Source organism: Drosophila melanogaster, chromosome 3L (assembly GCF_000001215.4).
Source record: "Drosophila melanogaster chromosome 3L".
Lineage (NCBI taxonomy): Eukaryota > Metazoa > Arthropoda > Insecta > Diptera > Drosophilidae > Drosophila > Drosophila melanogaster.
This window is the reverse complement of record NT_037436.4, coordinates 10,227,566-10,246,129: the sequence shown is the minus strand read 5'-3', so window position 1 is coordinate 10,246,129 and position 18,564 is coordinate 10,227,566. Positions and strand designations below refer to the sequence as shown.

The 18,564-nt window shown below is 40.1% G+C and overlaps 1 protein-coding gene and 3 long non-coding RNA genes across 4 annotated transcripts; 2 read left to right on the top strand and 2 right to left on the bottom strand.

The window, feature by feature from the left end:
* Positions 1 to 1,423: 1,423 nt before the first annotated feature.
* On the top strand, positions 1,424 to 2,810 carry Or67c (Odorant receptor 67c; the record flags this gene model as incomplete). The annotated part of the gene is made up of 4 exons (NM_079294.3): positions 1,424 to 2,223; positions 2,284 to 2,482; positions 2,543 to 2,698; positions 2,751 to 2,810. 4 exons carry the CDS (start codon positions 1,424 to 1,426, stop codon positions 2,808 to 2,810), a joined length of 1,215 nt encoding a protein of 404 aa, NP_524018.2.
* Positions 2,811 to 2,887: 77 nt separating this feature from the next.
* Positions 2,888 to 3,331, top strand: lncRNA:CR44541 (long non-coding RNA:CR44541). The gene has a single exon (NR_124846.1). It is a non-coding gene; the product is annotated as a long non-coding RNA:CR44541 (long non-coding RNA).
* Positions 3,332 to 5,618: 2,287 nt separating this feature from the next.
* Positions 5,619 to 6,037, bottom strand: lncRNA:CR45403 (long non-coding RNA:CR45403). Its single transcript, NR_124845.1, has one exon. It is a non-coding gene; the product is annotated as a long non-coding RNA:CR45403 (long non-coding RNA).
* Positions 6,038 to 9,193: 3,156 nt separating this feature from the next.
* On the bottom strand, positions 9,194 to 9,521 carry lncRNA:CR44542 (long non-coding RNA:CR44542). The gene has a single exon (NR_124844.1). It is a non-coding gene; the product is annotated as a long non-coding RNA:CR44542 (long non-coding RNA).
* Positions 9,522 to 18,564: the final 9,043 nt, after the last annotated feature.

The following is an 18,564-nucleotide window of genomic DNA, read 5'->3' as shown; positions in this document are numbered from 1 at the left end:
AATGTTACCATAATGTAAGCCTGCTTAATTGAAAATAATAGCTTATATTAGAACATCTAATTTTCCGTTGTATAAGCCATTATGTTAATTTGCAAATATATATGTATGTACTTCTATACAAACTCTCCAAACTTTTCAAAGTGACAACCTAGAAATTCTTTCCTATTTCCCCCATATTATTAAATCCAGAAACAAACTAAAGTTACGAAGGGGCCATGGCAACGTAAACGGAGAAGAATGCTAAAAGTTTTCAATATGATCCAAACATTTTCTACATTTCCCAAACTTTTTCCTTCCACACGCAGCTGGCGGGACAAAGTTTTTCTTCGATGGCGAGCAGAAAAAATCCTCGTAGATTCTCCATCATCATCTGAAACATCATTGTTCGCTCCGGGCACAAGTTCAATTCTCAAATGCAAACTGCAAATGAGCAAAAAATTGTCAGACCAGCGGAGTGGAGGAAAACTGTGAAAATTGAAATGAAAATTACCCATTGTGGCATCGGCAGCATTTCAATTTTCAGCTGCCATTTTGCACGTGCCCGGCGAAGGCTTCCTTCTGACCCCACCTACCTCCGCCCCATTATTTCCTCTAATGCTCTATGGCTGGTTGAATTTTCACCACTTTACCCACCCACAATTTCCCAACCATAATCTTGGCAAATGCCTGGGAGAGCCTTGCATTTTATTCATGGCCTCCATCCACGTCCGACTTTATTAGTTATTTTCCGCTCAATTTGTGCTCCTGCCGAGGCAGGATAACAAGAAAAATTATTTTCATTTCATTCAACACATTCATTATGGTCCAAAGTAGAGTAGTCCTTTTCCATTGCCACACCTTTTGGGGCCCTTTGTTTGATAGCTAGGCATGAATGAACTCAACGGATTTGAATTCAATTGGTTTTTTTTATCAGATTTCTGAAGCTTAATGTTTAAATGTTTAAAACGTACCAATAACACTTTCGAGCTTTCGGTAAATAACTACAAAACTTACTAAATATTATATATTATAATTTAATATAAATCTACTTACACTTTATTCATAAAATTTTGTACATTTTTATTCACTCTTTTGGTTCAGTGTACAATGCAGGTGCCAAAATGCAGACATCTTTTGTTGCAATTCATGTTGATTAGTGGCCGGTGAAGGTCGACTCCTGTTTTCCTAGCCTCCCTGGCTTTTCTCTTTTGAGAACCTTTTCAGCTGGTTGTAAGAAGTGAGAAAAGTTCACAGCTAATTACATCGGTTAGTTAAAAGTTTAGGCACAATTATCAACACTTTTCAAGGCGCGACATGATGGGGCATAAAAACTTATCAGACACGCCCACCGTCGCCCACTATAAAAGACCAAAGCGAAGGTTTGACCACAAACAGTTTCTATTCGAAATTTTCTCTGTAAAGTTCCCGAAAAAGTAAAAATAAAATGGAAACAGCGAAGGATAATACAGCCAGGACTTTTATGGAATTGATGCGAGTGCCAGTACAGTTTTACAGAACGATTGGAGAGGATATCTACGCCCATCGATCCACGAATCCCCTAAAATCGCTTCTCTTCAAGATCTATCTATATGCGGGATTCATAAATTTTAATCTGTTGGTAATCGGTGAACTGGTGTTCTTCTACAACTCAATTCAGGACTTTGAAACCATTCGATTGGCCATCGCGGTGGCTCCATGTATCGGATTTTCTCTGGTTGCTGATTTTAAACAAGCTGCCATGATTAGAGGCAAGAAAACACTAATTATGCTACTCGATGATTTGGAGAACATGCATCCGAAAACCCTGGCAAAGCAAATGGAATACAAATTGCCGGACTTTGAAAAGACCATGAAACGTGTGATCAATATATTCACCTTTCTCTGCTTGGCCTATACGACTACGTTCTCCTTTTATCCGGCCATCAAGGCATCCGTGAAATTTAATTTCTTGGGCTACGACACCTTTGATCGAAATTTTGGTTTCCTCATCTGGTTTCCCTTCGATGCAACAAGGAATAATTTGATATACTGGATCATGTACTGGGACATAGCCCATGGGGCCTATCTAGCGGGTATTGCTTTTCTCTGCGCCGATCTTTTGCTCGTCGTAGTCATTACCCAGATTTGTATGCACTTTAACTATATATCTATGCGATTAGAGGATCATCCATGTAATTCGAATGAGGACAAAGAGAATATAGAGTTTCTTATTGGCATTATCAGATACCATGACAAGTGCCTTAAGTGAGTGAAATATACTTCAATATATAGTGCATTTATAATGAGTTAATAATATTTCCTTAGACTATGCGAACATGTCAACGATCTGTATAGTTTCTCTTTGCTGCTTAATTTCCTTATGGCATCCATGCAGATTTGTTTCATAGCCTTTCAGGTCACCGAATCAACAGTGGAAGTGATTATTATTTACTGCATTTTTTTGATGACCTCGATGGTTCAGGTATTTATGGTGTGCTACTATGGGGATACTTTAATTGCCGCGGTAAGATTGAAATGAAATATCATGTAATTATTTATTTATTTAATTCGCCAAATTTTGTAGAGCTTGAAAGTGGGCGATGCCGCTTACAACCAAAAGTGGTTTCAGTGCAGCAAATCCTATTGCACCATGTTGAAGTTGCTAATCATGAGGAGTCAGAAACCAGCTTCAATAAGACCGCCGACTTTTCCCCCCATATCCTTGGTTACCTATATGAAGGTTTGAGGAAATATAGTTTTTTTTAGTTTTCTACTATTATTATCTTTTCCAGGTCATCAGCATGTCGTATCAATTTTTTGCCTTACTTAGAACCACATACAGCAATAATTGAATTAGTAAAGCGCCTCTCTCTGCACTTCTCAAATGATCCACTTGCTGCAAATCGAATCGTTAATAGGGATTTTCAGAATCCCTTCAACAATCTACCCAAACACAGCTCTTCCCTGCAAATCAACGCCAATCGCTATATCTAAGGCATTCGAACTTAATGACGCCCTCGACACGCTTTGATAATATTTAATTAAAAATCGCATTTAAAATTAATAAGCTTAAATGGAGACCAATAGCGCCTGGCCGAGCACGAAAATCCGGCATCTGTAGAGGCACACGAGCCAAATAAAAATGGCATTTTTTTCAAAAGGAATATTACAGCACCATCCACATAAAAAAAAAGCGCCAAGAACGGGGACGCAAATAAAAGCAGCAAATGGGGATACCATCCACCCAAAAGAGAACTCCCCGTTCTGACCTGGTAATAAAAGGAACAACATAAAACGCAATCACAATCATCGACAATAATCTGGCAGCAACAACCAACAAAAAAATGCTTATTATAAAATTTCACAGTTTTTCAATGAGCAAAAAAGGAGCGGAGCGGGTGGGTGGGTGCAGAAAAAATTGGTCGAGAGTGAGGGGTTGGAGGAATGGCAATGGCTTTTCAAAATCATAATGGCAGCTAGTAACAAGAGTTTTGTGTGCAAATAAGTGGGCGGGGATGGTATGAAAATTTGTTTTGCCATGGCGGCCAACCGATCAGAGTCGGAGCTGGCAAATACCACGTCAGCAGGAGATTCCCTCCATGTCACAACTTTTCATGCACTGGAACAAAATAAATGGGCTTTAAGGTGATAGTCTCAGAAATGTATGCAAATAGTATCATGAGCTTTAATAAGTTTAAATAAAAGTTATTTTCTGCTTAAAATAATAAACTGGCGACTTGAATAAGATACTTTTAAATTAACTTATAATTTTTTTTCACTTTATAATTTATTTATTATTATTTTTAGTTATTATTTTTTTCAGTGCACAACTCCGATGTGCACGTCACGCGCGACCACTTAAAAAACCTTGGCCACCCAGCCTCCAGTCTCCCGCTCCCATCCTCTGCCCCTTCGTGCCCCCACCCAATCCATAGGCCCCATCCCCATTGGGCCAAGCCCTGCCCCATAGTTCGTTGCATTTTCCCTTAACAGGCCGTTAGTCGTTATTATTTTGGTCCATTGACGCTGCGGGCCATTGCTATATAGTGTATACACAAGGCGAAGAAGCGAGTGCTGTGTGTATATAATGGCTCATGCATATAAAGGAGGGAAGAGGGAGGGAAAGGTCCTTATGTACCACCCCCAGGATATGGACTCGAACTCGGACCATCCACCCTCAGTGACGTTGATGTCCCGTATTGGAATCGCGTTCGTTTCGTTTTGGTCCTGCTCTTGGTCCTTGGTCCTTGTCCTCCTCATCACCATCATCATCATCGTCATCATCATCAGGAGTTTAAGCAGGAGCAGAAGGACGAAACTTTGGAGGGGGGCACAGGCACACTCTGAACCACCAGGAGGGCAATTTTTATAATTTTAGTCTCGTTTGCTTTGAATTTACTTTTTATTTTCTTTTTTCTCTCCAACTCTGTTTCTTTTCAAGCTTCCCTTGGCTTGACTCCTCCCTTCGTTCAGGACTTGTGTACTGGCGGGTGGATGCTGTTTTTTTTTTTTTATACCCCCCGGCCCCGATTTCTTTGGCTTGTTTCTTTTCTAACATTTCTTGTCATCCAGCGGAGACAGACAGAGACGGATGAACTGGTAGTGAGCGAGAGGGCCAACGTAGATTTACTTATGTCCTTTGTATTGGTTTCTGTTGACGCCCTTTAACTCCCACCAACGAATGCAAAATGGCGTTGAGTTGACTGTATTGATTTTTGATTTATTGCCGATTTGCCTTGTTTATGCCAGGATTGCGGGCTCACTGTACAGGGCCAACAAGGCGGCTAATGTCAGGCCAATGATTAGTCATTGCCGAGTCAACTGTACGTTATTAAAAAAGAAGTGAAAGATAGATAGAAAGATAGCTAGCAAATAATATACTATCGCAAAATAGTAACACCATTATGCTTGCCAAAATGATATACCATACTAACGATATGGTTCTTACCATATAACCATATTATTACATTTGAATCCTTGTTGTTACTCGTGCATGTGTCACTCTTGTGTAATATAAAATATTAAATATTTAAGCAAAGAAACAAATTAAATATTTTCATCAGCAAAAGGAGCATTTAGTAAAGGGTCGTAATATTGCTCATATTAAATACATTACATATAGTTGTTATTACTATACATACTATACATACTAAAGATGTCTTATAAGACATAAATTGCACACAATTAGGCAAGTCATCTTGTGTTGTTTTACTTTCATCCAAGTCTCCATTCTCAGTTCATTAAAAATGTCTGTTGTCCATTTATCGAACCATCTTTTCTGCCCATTGCGTCTATTCCTTTCCCTGATCATATTTCCTGTCGCATTTTTCCCCCATCAGGGCAAACATTTCGTTTCGTCTTTTTAGAAATCAGAGGAGTGGAAAAAAATTACTGATATAAACTACGCAAAGACGTAAAGAAATCTTTTTATTTTGTCCAGCGCTCAGCTCATCAGCTTTTAATTTTATACCCATCCCGGGGACCCAGGACGCCGGATTTCTCAGTACGAGTAGAGTCCAGGACTCGACGTCCTGAGTTTAAGACTCAGTCTCGTGGCAACTGGCGCTAATGAGATCCGAGCGAGGAGGCCAGGCAACTTTCCATTACGATGGGTTTGTCCAGCTTTTTTTTTGCGACGCTTTTCCTTCGCCTTCCTTGTTGTGTTTCGTCCTGGAACCTTTGTGTATGCGAGATGGCTCGCCGTTCTCCCCATAGGACAGCAAATGTCCTTTTGGCTTGTTAAGAAAATGTCGCTCTCTAATGCCCGTCAAGGAGAGACAAGGATGTGGGGTGTGGGGCGGAGAATTCTGGGGGCCACGACTGACTAGTTGACGTTGTTGTTTTTCCTTCGTCGCGCTCTTAAATTAGAAAAATGTAAATTTATTTTAATTAAGATAAATAAGTAACAAAATGTTTTATGGAAATTACGTTAACAAGGCGTAGACAAGAGGGGAGTTGTTGGGTGGTGATGGTTGGCACTTTCGACCATTACTGCTCAAGGACGAAGGGAGCGGGGACAGCAGGACAACTGCTTTAGAATGCAAATACACATAATCAGCAGGCAGCAGGCAAACAGCTAACAACAAGCATGGAAAAAAAAGCAATAGGTCCTCCTACCACTTCTCTGGAAAATGGAATTATTTTTTCCATTTGTATATTCCGCCACTTTTTATGGCTTTGTTGAAAAGTTTTCCCGACTCTGCGCTCGTTTGCTTCTCGCATTTTTATAAATATTTTCGCTCCATCTTTTTTATTTATTAACATCGATCGATGAGTGATTCCTATTTATATTGGCATTGATTACCCATGTACACACACTTTTGACCGCCACTGTTATCGACACTCGTCTGATGCAGAAACTTTTAATTGAGTGCCCCCACCAAGGATTTAACAATTAATAAAATATTCCTCTGTTCTTGTTCAAATTAATCAGAGAATCAACAAAGCAAAAAATGTGTATTTACGGGAAAAGTTTGAAAAGTACACTTGCTATTGACTGGCATTTTTTTCATAAATTAATTTAAATGCATTTAATGTAAATTCAAAGAAAATCCATATAAATAGGTTTTGATCTTAAATACGATAGCCTCTTTTCTGCAATAAAAGCTCATTCAATACAATATATAATATTTATTTCCAACTGAATGAAACATACAAATATAATAAGTTACTTTTCTTGATATATTGGTTTTTTCCATTAGCACTCAATTAGAAATTTTGTTGTCTAAGTGCTCTGCCTTACTTGATGTCATTATGGCTATAATTAAGTTTTTAGCTTCATGTTACTTGTCTTCAAGTGCGTTCTAATTTTCTCAGCTTTTGCAAAACCGCCTGAGAAAACCCAGCGACAACCACTTGGACACCTCATCCTCCGCATTTTTCATTCTGGTACACCAATGTCTTCTGCTTAGCCTGCAGCATACTTTTCGAGCTTAATGGTTTAAATATTTACTCGTAATTAAAATTCAGCTTTATGCACGTCAAGTGCATAATCACAGACCAAACCAGACCGGGCAAGGCCATTGAGACAATTTTTTCGAGCCCAGAGAGCTGACACCGCCTGAAAAAGTGGATGCCCAAGGATCCAGATGGTGGTGCAAACTGGAAACTGGAGGGCAAATGGAGGAGCAGTTGGAAAAAACAGTTGGAGTCGCTGGATCAGAAGGAGCAGAAGCCGACATGGACGGCATTAGCCGTGGGGCGGAGTAAGCAACTGAAGATTATGTCGCCCCCAAAGTAAATGAAACTTATGCACAAATTACACAAGTCAGTTGACTAGCATCTACACAAATGCACTGAGAATTATAAGTATATATGTATGATTTGATCTATGATGATCTATGATTTGATATGATGATCTAATTTTAAGAATAATTATAAACATTTTGTGGCTGTGCAATTGGTAATGTATATGTCTGTGTAATTGGTATTTTAAACTAAGTATTTTACTTTACGGAACCAATCAATTTGGTTTGATACTTTCCCACTTTTTAAGCTATAATTATTATATTATTATTATTGATATTTTCTCTGTGCATTTCGCTCCGAACTCACTCGCCTTCCTCTGCGGCTGACTATCCACTCGAGGCGGCGTCAGCACTGGTCCTGCTCATAATTAAAACTCGAGCTGAATGAAATCGCATAAAATGAATTAAACATTTTAAGGCTATTTAGGGGCGTAGGTATGTAGGTGTAAGCAGGGGGCGTGCCCACGGATGGTATTGCTCTTGGGACAATTGCAGCGTTAAATGAAATATTAATGGCACGGATGTCGGTAAGGAGCGGCTCCCTTGGTTCTTGGCTCTAATAACGCGATGTTCCCATCCAGGACGAAGGAACGAGGATTTCGGCATAGAGCAGGGGAAGCTTTTAATGATATATTTTCCTCCGTTTTTTTTTCTGCAACTTCTACCGCTGTTGTTTGGCACACACATACACACACAGAGAGTTTTTCAAGTGCATCATTATTTGTTGCAAATGGAGGCTGGAGGTGGTGAAAAATCAGAGGCATGGCTTGCGGAGGCTGTGCAAATTCAATGCGCTGCATTTTTAATCCCAACGCAAGGTTTTTCTCCTCTTTTCAATGCCTCAACTCAAGTGTATGCCACACCCCCATTTCTTCCATCGCCCTGCACTTCATATGCAAACATTTATGATGACGTTGAAAAAAGGGGCGTTGGGCGTGCAGTGGGCGGGGCCGCTGTGGTTCGCACAAAGGTAGCCCACCCAGCTTTTGTTTCCTTCGGTGGAGGCATGTGTGTTTGTGTCGAGTGCATGCCGCATAATGGGATGTCTGATGAAGCTCTTAGTCGGCATAATTACTTTTTTTTTTAACGTTTTTCACTCGCTCCCCACCGCGCCAGCAACGAAAATGATACTCTACGGGGTTTCAACGCAGCCTCAAACCCCACAAGTGCACCTCGAATGGCGGGACAATCAATCGGAGGCGGTTCCAAATTAAAGGACTAGGTCAAAAGTGCCGCCGCAAAGTGGCACTCAAATGGAACCAAAGGTAGATCATTTCACTGTCACTGCAAAGAGGTAATGAATGGGCCATAGAAATTAGGTTCTTCAAGCGAAAGATCTAAGAGCAATAGACATCATAGAAGAGTGTAGAATATGTTACAATACTTTTAAGAAAACTTGTAGTCCACAAAGAATTTTTGTTCAATTTTGAATTCCCATTTTATATTGAGCTAGCAGAACTCTTAGAATTTAAAATATACTTATTAAATACAAACTCCTAAGCTTTTTACCATTCATTCGTTGACATGAGTTGACATATAGTATGATATCTGTGCCTTTTGTAAATATCAAGCATTCATTTAAATACATTTAGCCCGAAGATGTGAATAAATAAAAAGTCTTTTGTCGCTAATGAGGATTCTAAGCAATCGATTTAAGAAGAAATAGCGAAATACCAGCAGGAGGTGCCCGACCACTTGAGAGCCAATTAAAAATGTGTAAATAATTTCTACGACAATTACGGGCCTCAGACAATGGCCCTCATACGAATATGAGTTCCGAGAGGGGGACACACTCGCCAGGATGGCGAACCTGTAGCCAGGACCACCAGGTCTGAAGGAAGCGAATTTATGGCAACTGCATTAGCATAGAGTGAGCAGGGTTAAGGATGGGATTGAGTCGAGTGGAGAGGCCCAAGAAAAGGACCGCTGGCAAATCATAAGCATAAATCGTGGGAAACGACGACGGCGGCGGCAGCAATATTCAAATTAGACGGAATGTCACTTCACAGGACACAATCCCAGCCGAAGGATAATGCGGCATTAGGCAACTAAGGCAACAGTTTTGTCAACGTGGTTCGGTGAAAGGGTGAAGTAATACAATAAAAAAAAAGGTGAAAGATGAATGCCTCGTAATGAATGGAGATCGGTTGGTGACTGACGTTCGCCGATTGTGTTCTCACAATGTGGCGATCATCTCTGTTTTCTATTTTTTAGTTTCCGTGTTTGGGACTCTGATTGCGATTGTGTCAAGAGGGGTCCAGAGGATGCTGATCTACTTCCCCTACCTCCATCCACCGATTTTAATTGAAATCCTACCTGAATTCACCCGAAACTTGTCCAGCTGCATACCAAAAAGGGGTTTAATTTATTCCCTGTCCCGGGATATTCATATGCGAAATGGATCAAATATTTTTATAAAAAATACCACAATAATTCGTCAAGGGAACCGGTCGAACCGGTTTCATATTATGCACTGTTATTCTTCTTTAGAAAGCCGGCCCATCTAAACAAAAGTTAAAGTTCAAAAGCAAAGGATCAAGGATTAATAAATGATATTTCTGAAACTGTTTCGACTCTAATGTTATGATGCTGCTTCAAACTATTTCGAGAGAGTAAATTATTAAACTTATGAAAGAAAATTTTACACAAAATGTAAATGGTGTATTTTTAAACAATAAGAGTACATTCAAGCCATAATATAATATACTTACAGAATGCCAAATACGTGGTTACCTCTCTCAATTATTCTCACCATTAAATCTATACTTCTCTAACAAAAATTATTCCTGCCAGCAGCTGGATGAAATTCTCCATTTCTGTGGCAACTTAATTTACGCTGAAATCCATTTGACTTTATCTGACATTCCAATCAAGTCGTCTAAAAATTTGTTGAAAAAAAAAAAATTATAATAGAATGTGAAAAAAGTCGAGAAACTTGCCAACGGTCACGTCGTACAACTTTTGTAACAAATTTTTTTTTTCTAGACCCCGTTTATTGTCATTTTTTTAAGGATTTTTTTCCTGTTTTCGGCGAGGCGTTGATGAGGAGGGGGATTCCTACTGGGTTCTCGGGCTCTGAATTCCGCCGATGATCGTGGGGTGGCACTGGGCTAATGGGCAAATGCCCACCCCTCGTTTTTTTCACGTACTGAAATAATTCAATTGTTCGTGCCGCACAGAAAGCGACGCGGAAAAATTAAAATAGTGAGGAACACAACACCAACAAAAAAAAAAAAAAAAAAAAACAAGAAAAAATGCCGAAAAAAATCCTTCGTCCTGGCAACAATATTGTACTGCGTACTTATGGTCTATATAGGTGAATATATATACCTCATGGCAACGGTTTCCTCCCCCCACCCGCTTCCCCTCAGCCTTACGCACATAATTTCCGGTTGGTTTTTATTAAAATCTTTTTTTCCAATTTTTTTTCTGTCATTTGCTTTTTTCCTCTTTGGAATCACATGCTGACATATTCTCTTTCATCAATAAAGAACCCGAAAAAGATGCAAAAAAAAAACAGAAAATTTGTAATTTTATAGTCAAACTGTAACAATTTTTTGTGTCCTCCTCACGGGGTGCTCTGTTCACTGGAAATGAAATGAAATTAAAATAAAAAAGCGCTCACTTTATGCTCTATAAATTTTAATGTAAATGGATTTTGGCCTGTTGTTGTCTTTGGCTGTTTCGACTCGCTTTGCTCACGCTTGTTAGCTTAAAAGCGCATTGCCACTGACAAGCTGTCGGCTGCATTTAGTGTTATAAATTTTGACTCAAAGTAGCGGACAAAAAATCGTATTTTAATGCCCGCTCTTGTCGAGTGGAAAACTAGATTCCGGTGAAGCGAATTCGGATAAATGCCGCGGGATCAAGTTAGATTACAAGGCGAGACGAAAGTACTTGGGGGAAACATGTGCTTTCAGCTAGAATAACTGATTAAAAACATAGAAAAGTTCACTAAGGAAAATGATTAAGCATTCAAGATCTAGGCTCGGTATGTTGCGCCATTAAATATAATCAAATAAGTTTTGAGAAATTCAACAAATACAATTAGAAAATTGTGAAATAGAAAACTTACCTGAAATAAGATTGACTTACTAAAGTATTAAATCGTTATCTCTTCTAAAAAAAATATTAATTCCAAATAAAGCAATCTTCCTTAACAAATATACCATTAATTCCATTTTCATTTACTTCTTGCCAAGCAAAGACTTCATTTATCTCTACTCGAATTCGTTTGATTAATAGAGCTTGGCAAACCATCAACTATCCACCAATTAAGGCGACATTTTCCGGTAGATTTCCCCGCTTAGACAACTTCATCAGCATCCATCAAAATCTTCCACTAACTTGAAACCACATTAATCTGTTTGGCAACGTGAGAACATCAATCAACCAGCCGTCGGGGAAAAAAATAGCAACAGGATGATGGCTTCTATATCTATTTTCCTCCCTCCAGTTTCATCATTTTCCACGTATTCTTTTTTGCAAAATTTATTGACAAACAAATGGGATTTTGACGGTAGTAAGTCAATAAAGCAGAGTCACAAAATTGTCAGTTTCAAGTGCTCGAGCAAATTTCACAATCAACAAAAGTGGACGACAAAAAAGTAAGCCTATTAACCTTTTCTCCTCCGCTAAAATACAAAAAAAGAAAAAAAAACTGTGAGGGGTTGCACCCCTGCTGAATCTCACCCCTGACAAAAAGTCAGGGCCAAGGGTTCAGAGTTCGGGGGTCAGGAATCGGGGTTCGATCAATGCTCACTTAGCTGCTGCTGTTGTTGCTGCTACAATTTTGGCCACTTTTGTTGCACTGATCGATTGTGTGCGGTTCGCTATTGATTGGGATATTGATTGTTGATACGCTCATTAGGAAACAAAAAAAAAAAATAATAGGGGCTGGGTATTTTGACAAATTATGACCCCTAGGGCTTTCCCAGCCCATCGCCGCAATTTGCTGCTCATAATTGCATTGTCTGTGGCAGCCAAGTAATTATTTTAATACTTTAATTTGCCACCTGAGTTCATTGGCGCCTCCCGTGGGCTTTTCCGACCCCACTTTTTTGACCCTTTTGTGTGTCCCCGCCTCTTGAGGCCACGGATGCCAAATGAAAATGCCGCAGACGCAGCCAAACCAACCAGAAGAAGTTCGTTTCAGCCAAAAAGCTGAGCGAGAAAAGTCCGCGAAAAATAGAAATAGATGTACAGTCACCAAATAGACATAGTCACCGTGTCTGAAAATAAACATATCAAAATTAAGATTTAAAACTTAAAAATAATATAATTTGGTTTAAAAATTACCTTGTTAAAGTAAACAAAAATAGATTGTTAGTGTTTTTATCCATCTAATCGAATCGAATGAAACTTATTTGAAATTATAAAATTTCAAGACTATCACTCAAATGAATTAATACTTTTAGTTTGATTTTTAACATTAATACGAAGGATAACTGCATGTTCTTTTCATTAGAGTTTCACTCCAGAGATAAATGCACCTCTCCTCTGATCATCAATTTCACTTGCAGCTCATCTGAGAGTTCTTGTGGCTGACTCCCCTTCAGGGATTTCATTAAAAAATGCCTCGGCTTTTCCATTTGCCATTGCCACATTTGCAAACCGCAGAAAGTCAGTGGAAATGCGAAGAGAACGGAATAAATGCAGTCTGTGGATAGGGGAAGAGGTCGTTCTAAATGAAAATGCCTTTAAGCCGGACGTTAAATTCCAGTCGGCTTTGGCTCACTGATAAATACTTCTTCATTATGCCGCATTTTTGAGGGCATTTCGTTCCGCCGCCTTGGCAAATATTTTCCGGTTAATAAAATTATTTGCAAGCCAACTTTGGCACCCCACCGACATCCAAAAATTTCTCCTATCGCCGCTGGCCAATTCAGTCTGGTTAGAAAACTATTATTTTTCACACAAAGTACAATATAAACTCGCTGCGGGTGTCCTTATTAAATTCGTAGCTTTCTCCGTGGAAAAGGCAGGAAGGAAAGGACTGGTTGGGATCCTTGCGCCACGCTCTTGTAATTCCTTCAAGGGAAATCTTTTCAATTACAATTCGTGCAGATGGCTGCGTTTCCTTGGCTTTGCTTTTTTCTCCTTTCTCCATTTTCCCTCTGAATTTTCCCCCTTTTTTTTTGCCCGCTGCCAGGCGCAAAAAGCAAACCATCGGCAGACAGTGGCAATTTCTTTTCATTTCGCGTGTCTCCTGTTGACAAACTGCTGTGTCCCTGCCTCGGGGAAATCCTCGAGTGGCGCTGCAACATTATAAGGATGCTCCAAAAGGGGTGGGGCGGGGCGTGGCTTTCACTTCAAAAGGTGAGCGGAGGCCTTGCGCCGCCTTGCAGTTAATTAGTGTGTGGTGCGCACTTCTAATTGCATGTGACAGATGCTGATGCTGCTGCAGATGCACTTGCTGCTGAATGCAGGAAGGGATGAGAGCACCATCTCACCTGCGGCCAGAATCCGGAGTGAAAAGCCAGAGGAAAAGGTCCAGGCGGGTGCTCTTTACGACTTCATAAACAAAGTCCAACTGGGGCGATCGCCCTGAAGTTCGCAATTCCTTTCCAGATTGGCCACAGTGCAAGCTAACTGGCTATAAACTAAATATACATATAAGACGTTTAAAATCAGATCGACATGGGAACCAAGGCATTTTTACAACAAATTAAGGAATTTTTTAAGCATATTAAGCTTAGAGCTATCAAAACAATTCTGAAGGAATTTAAGTTTTAGTTACGCCTTAATTAAATGCACATTGGCTGGTCGTAAGGTGCAGCTTAAACCCATTAAGATAAAGTATTCCGCATAACTCAGCTAACATTTGGCATCTCTAAACCTTCAAAGATGCTGGTGGTCAAGACACCGAATGGCTTGGGCGTTGCAAGGTGCACGTAAGTTATGCCGGTGGCTACAAATTGGAAAACCATTTTAGCGCTAATGAAGATCCACCCATTGCTTGTAGCGCCATCGCAAATAAAAAACTTTTACGACCTGACCAAAAGGAAAAATAATGCCAACGCAGGGGCGAAGCTAAAAGTCTGGGCTTGGCCTAAATGAAGTTGCTTTCGAAATACTCTGACACTAAAATAACAATAAAGTATCTAAATTGTTATACACTTTACTTCAGTGATTTTTAATAGTAAAAAATACATTATATATACAATTTAATTCAATTAATGGCTGATAATTGATAGTTGCAACTATTTAATACTGTCAAGATAAACGAATATAAATCTTATAAATTGGTTTAATTTCGTTTACTTGCCATGTTTACATTTAGATTGATTTTCTTGCGGATGTAAGTTAAATTGAGTACTTTTTATATTACAATCCATTCTGAACTTATACTTTGCCAGCCTTTTATAGAGAGTATTTGCACTCAGTTCGATCGACCGTTGGGCAATAAAAATTAGTTTATCGTTGACACTGATTTAGCAGATTCCCTAATGGAAGTGCTGGCCAGCGCCTTGGACCCAATTTATAGATCTATATCCCCTCGCCAACCGATTGGTAACGCCCCCAGATTGTCGCTTATCGATGGCTGTGGATACGCCCCCTTTTTGGTTTTTTTCATACGGAGAGCAACATTCTCGTATGATTTGTGCATTCATTAACATTTTCCGAACATTCGAATGGTCGCGGCAGCAAAAAATGAGTTAGCCGATTTTGTCATGTTTGCTGACAAATTACAGCTGAATTTTATTTACACGCCAAACCGCAGAACTCTGACATAATCCGCTTAAATGCATTGGAGAGCTTTTGCCATAAATTCCAGTGCATTGTTCCATGTCACTAAATCATATCAACAGCGAAAATTTATGCCAGCCCACATGGCTTTCGACTTCGATACCGATTCTGATTCGGATTCGGATCCAGTCGCTATCGTTTGGGTGGACCAATTAAAATGCAAGAATTGTTAATGCGCGACATTAAAATTCATTATTATTACATACGTTTATTACCTCAATCGCCATTCACATGCCAGCAATTGTTGTAGCCACTTGCTAGCCTGGCTCTTGCTCTATGCAAATGTCTGGTTAGATCGCTTTGAGCCATTTAGGCAGCTTAGCCACGATGCTAAAAGCCAAACAGCAGAGGTGCGCAGCAAGTGCAGAAGAACCCATGGGCGGTGTTTTCAAGAGGATTAAAGTTAAGCAAAAGTTTAAGATCTGCTTACTATATAATAACTTAGAATTTCGAACAGTTTATTGTTTATTGTTACCTCAACTAACATTTATAAAGCCACCTGCTTTTGAAACCCCGTGTTCATAACTAAACCTATTTCCTCAAAATGTAAGCCCCTTTAAAACTACTTCCCTGAACTAAATCAGCACCTGAGACATGAAAAAAAGAACGTCACACGCCTTCTATTTATGGGCAACTCCTACCGTCTGTCAAACGCGTCAAAGACCAGCCCCAGTCTCTTGTAATTAATTGACAATAATTTCAGTTATTTCTTGTGTCAGCGTTATGGAGACTTGCCCTCTCTGGCCATCAGGTTATATTGCATATATCCAGCTCATGTCGTCGTCCACCTTCGTTTAGTGTCATTAAGGCTAAAAAATTCCCCAACATGCTAAACCGCTTGCTAAACCCTAGCCATTAACAGATCGACGGTCTGATCAAGTCAGTTACACTACAAACAACTCATATAGTTACTCCAATAAAAATGTATATGACTTCTACTAGCTTAAGCTGCTTTATACATTGGAATATTAAATTTTGTATTGATATGATACTGTTATAATCTCGTCGTTCTGATCTTATCCTATTTGCATAATATAGAAATTAATTATATTTTTTTCCACTGCACCAACCAAAGTCAACTTTATTTAATTTATGAACGAAGAGTCTTGTGGCTGTTTTTTCTGCCATGCATATTGAGTTGTTAACAAAAGTTGTTTGCGCTTGTCGACCAGCTGTCCGTCTGTTTTTTCAGTACCCTGTCCATTTTTTTCCATCAAATCTATCATCGAAGTCCGAAGCGCGACAATCTGTGAAAACCCCAGAAGGGCAGGCAGATCGATCGGAGCCACCCCTTTCGGCCGCGATGACCTCTGACCCGCTCAGATTTGTAGATGGCGATAGGCTAGACTAGATAGTGCCAGCTGCTCTATTTCGGAGGCAGGCAGACAGGCACCTCGCAGTTGACTGCACATCGAAAGCTGCCCGCGAGTGGGCCTTAACCCTTTTGGGTTACACTGGGAAAAACATTTTAGATTTTAGATTGTTTTTCGATGATTTTAGATGCACTTAAACGTACTAAATTCGGAATGTATTCTAGAGAAATTCATTAAAAATAGAATGGATATTCTGTACTTAATAGTATCTTTGGATACTTAAGGAGCCTAAAGTTAGCGTCTTGTAAATTAAGGCAACCAATAGTTGTTAATATGTAAGATATTACAATGACTTCTTAAAAATGTATTACAAATCGTTATTTGAAGTGTGAATCTCTGCTTTATCCCCGCAAATGGCAGCGTAAAAATTCATGCCGAAAAGATTTTTAATATGCACGCACGGTGACCCGTGGTTCGCCGCTACCCTCGAACCCTTACCCGCTGACCGAGCTTGATTTGCAGTTCATTTCGGGATGCTACTGCAAACTCGCTGCGGAGTCCTGAGTCCTGAATCCTGGATATTCCTCGGATGGTCCGGCTAGACAGCTGCACCGCCCCTCGCCGCCCTCCGCTGGCCGGTAATTACACGGGGCATTTACTTGGCCTTTTGTTTCGCATCTCGGTTCTTTCAAATTTATTTTCCGCTCCTCGGCGCTGCCCCTTGTTTGCATATCCAGGCATATCCCGTTGAAGGATAAAGGCGCGCGCTTAAATAAGCAATTACCGTGTGCCAGCGACCAGCATCCTGTCAAAGTCCTGCCCAGCGTCCTGCCGAAAAAATACAGAAAAAAAAAACGAGAAAAAGGGTTGAGCCACTCGGCCAGGACAAAGCGCCGCAGAAAAGGGTTCACAAAAAAAGGGGAAGAAAAATCGGACAAAAATACACACACTCACTCATTTAGCTCGTCCTGCTGTCGGTTCTGATTTAAATTTTTTACCATGACATGTGGCAACCAGACAAGGTCCACCCTGCAACCCTTTCCTCATTTCTAGAATCCTGCTGCCCGCTAAAAATCTCGTTATTGATTTTTTAGCCAGCTTTAAAAACGGTCAGACAACAAGTTCAAGTTCAACACTTGGTTGGTAATTAATTTTTGCAGGGACCGGGCTAAGAGTAAAGTGCGTGCCGGGCTCATTAGCATAGGGCCCTGGGAGAAGGGTCATTGTGCTTTTAATTGGAAAACATTCGGAAGGACGAGGCCAATGGCAGAATGAAAACTCATTAAGATTTTGCCGCACAACCCTTTTCCGCCGGCTTTTCTGACCCAGTTTTCCACTGGCCAGCCGGCTTGTGACCTTTTTCTTCGTGTCCGTGGATCGTAATTAAGCAATTAGCTAGGAAACACTTTCGCCCTTTTGGCATTCCGCTTGTGAACTTGGTAACTGACCCACGCAAGGTGAAATGCTTTGAGCCAGGTGTGTAAATCCCCCCCCCCTCTTTCTCTCTCTGCAGCACATCGTTTTGTTCACTCTTTTTGTGTATCTGTGGCTCGGCACTTCCTGTCATTCGTTTTGGAAATCGCGACATCGTGATTGCATTTGGCATATGCACATGTGCACTCGATGGCGCAGCTGGCGAAAAGGAGGGCCAAAACAACTGGCCATTGACCAAATGCAGTGGCAGTTGCAATTCCCCCCTTTGCGGCATTGACACATTTTTTTCGTTTCATTTTTCGCAACGGGGATGTGTGTGTTCCCACGCTTAACTGACCCGACGCAATGTGGATTCGGTTAAATGGTGAAGATTCGCCAGATTTGGGAAACCATATATGGTCTAAAGATTACTGCAGACTCGTCAATGGCGAAATTTATTAAGATTATTGATTTTGAAGCATATGCTTTATATATGCCTTACTGTTTAAAAGAAAGGATATTTCATATTATTTAGTTAACAGTCGAAATGAATTAACTCAATTAAAGGAAGGCTGATACCTTATTTCAATTTGATGATAAGTAGGAGTACTCCAAATGAAGTAAGAGAAACTTTGTTATCAAATGTCTTTAGAATTGAATTCAAAGAACCGGGATATTTGTTCTTTATTTTTGGTTGAGTAAGCTTAGTCTTCTTCATCTTTGATTCTTTTTGTATTTTATATGTTCTACAATGATTCATTGGTTTGTGGATCTCTGGCAGCAGCTGCAACTTTTTGGCCGCGTGGCAAAGAAGCTTTGATCGATCGGGACATTAGAAGTCCACTTGATCGCATCTCCGAAACTTGATTTATTGTCAGACGCTC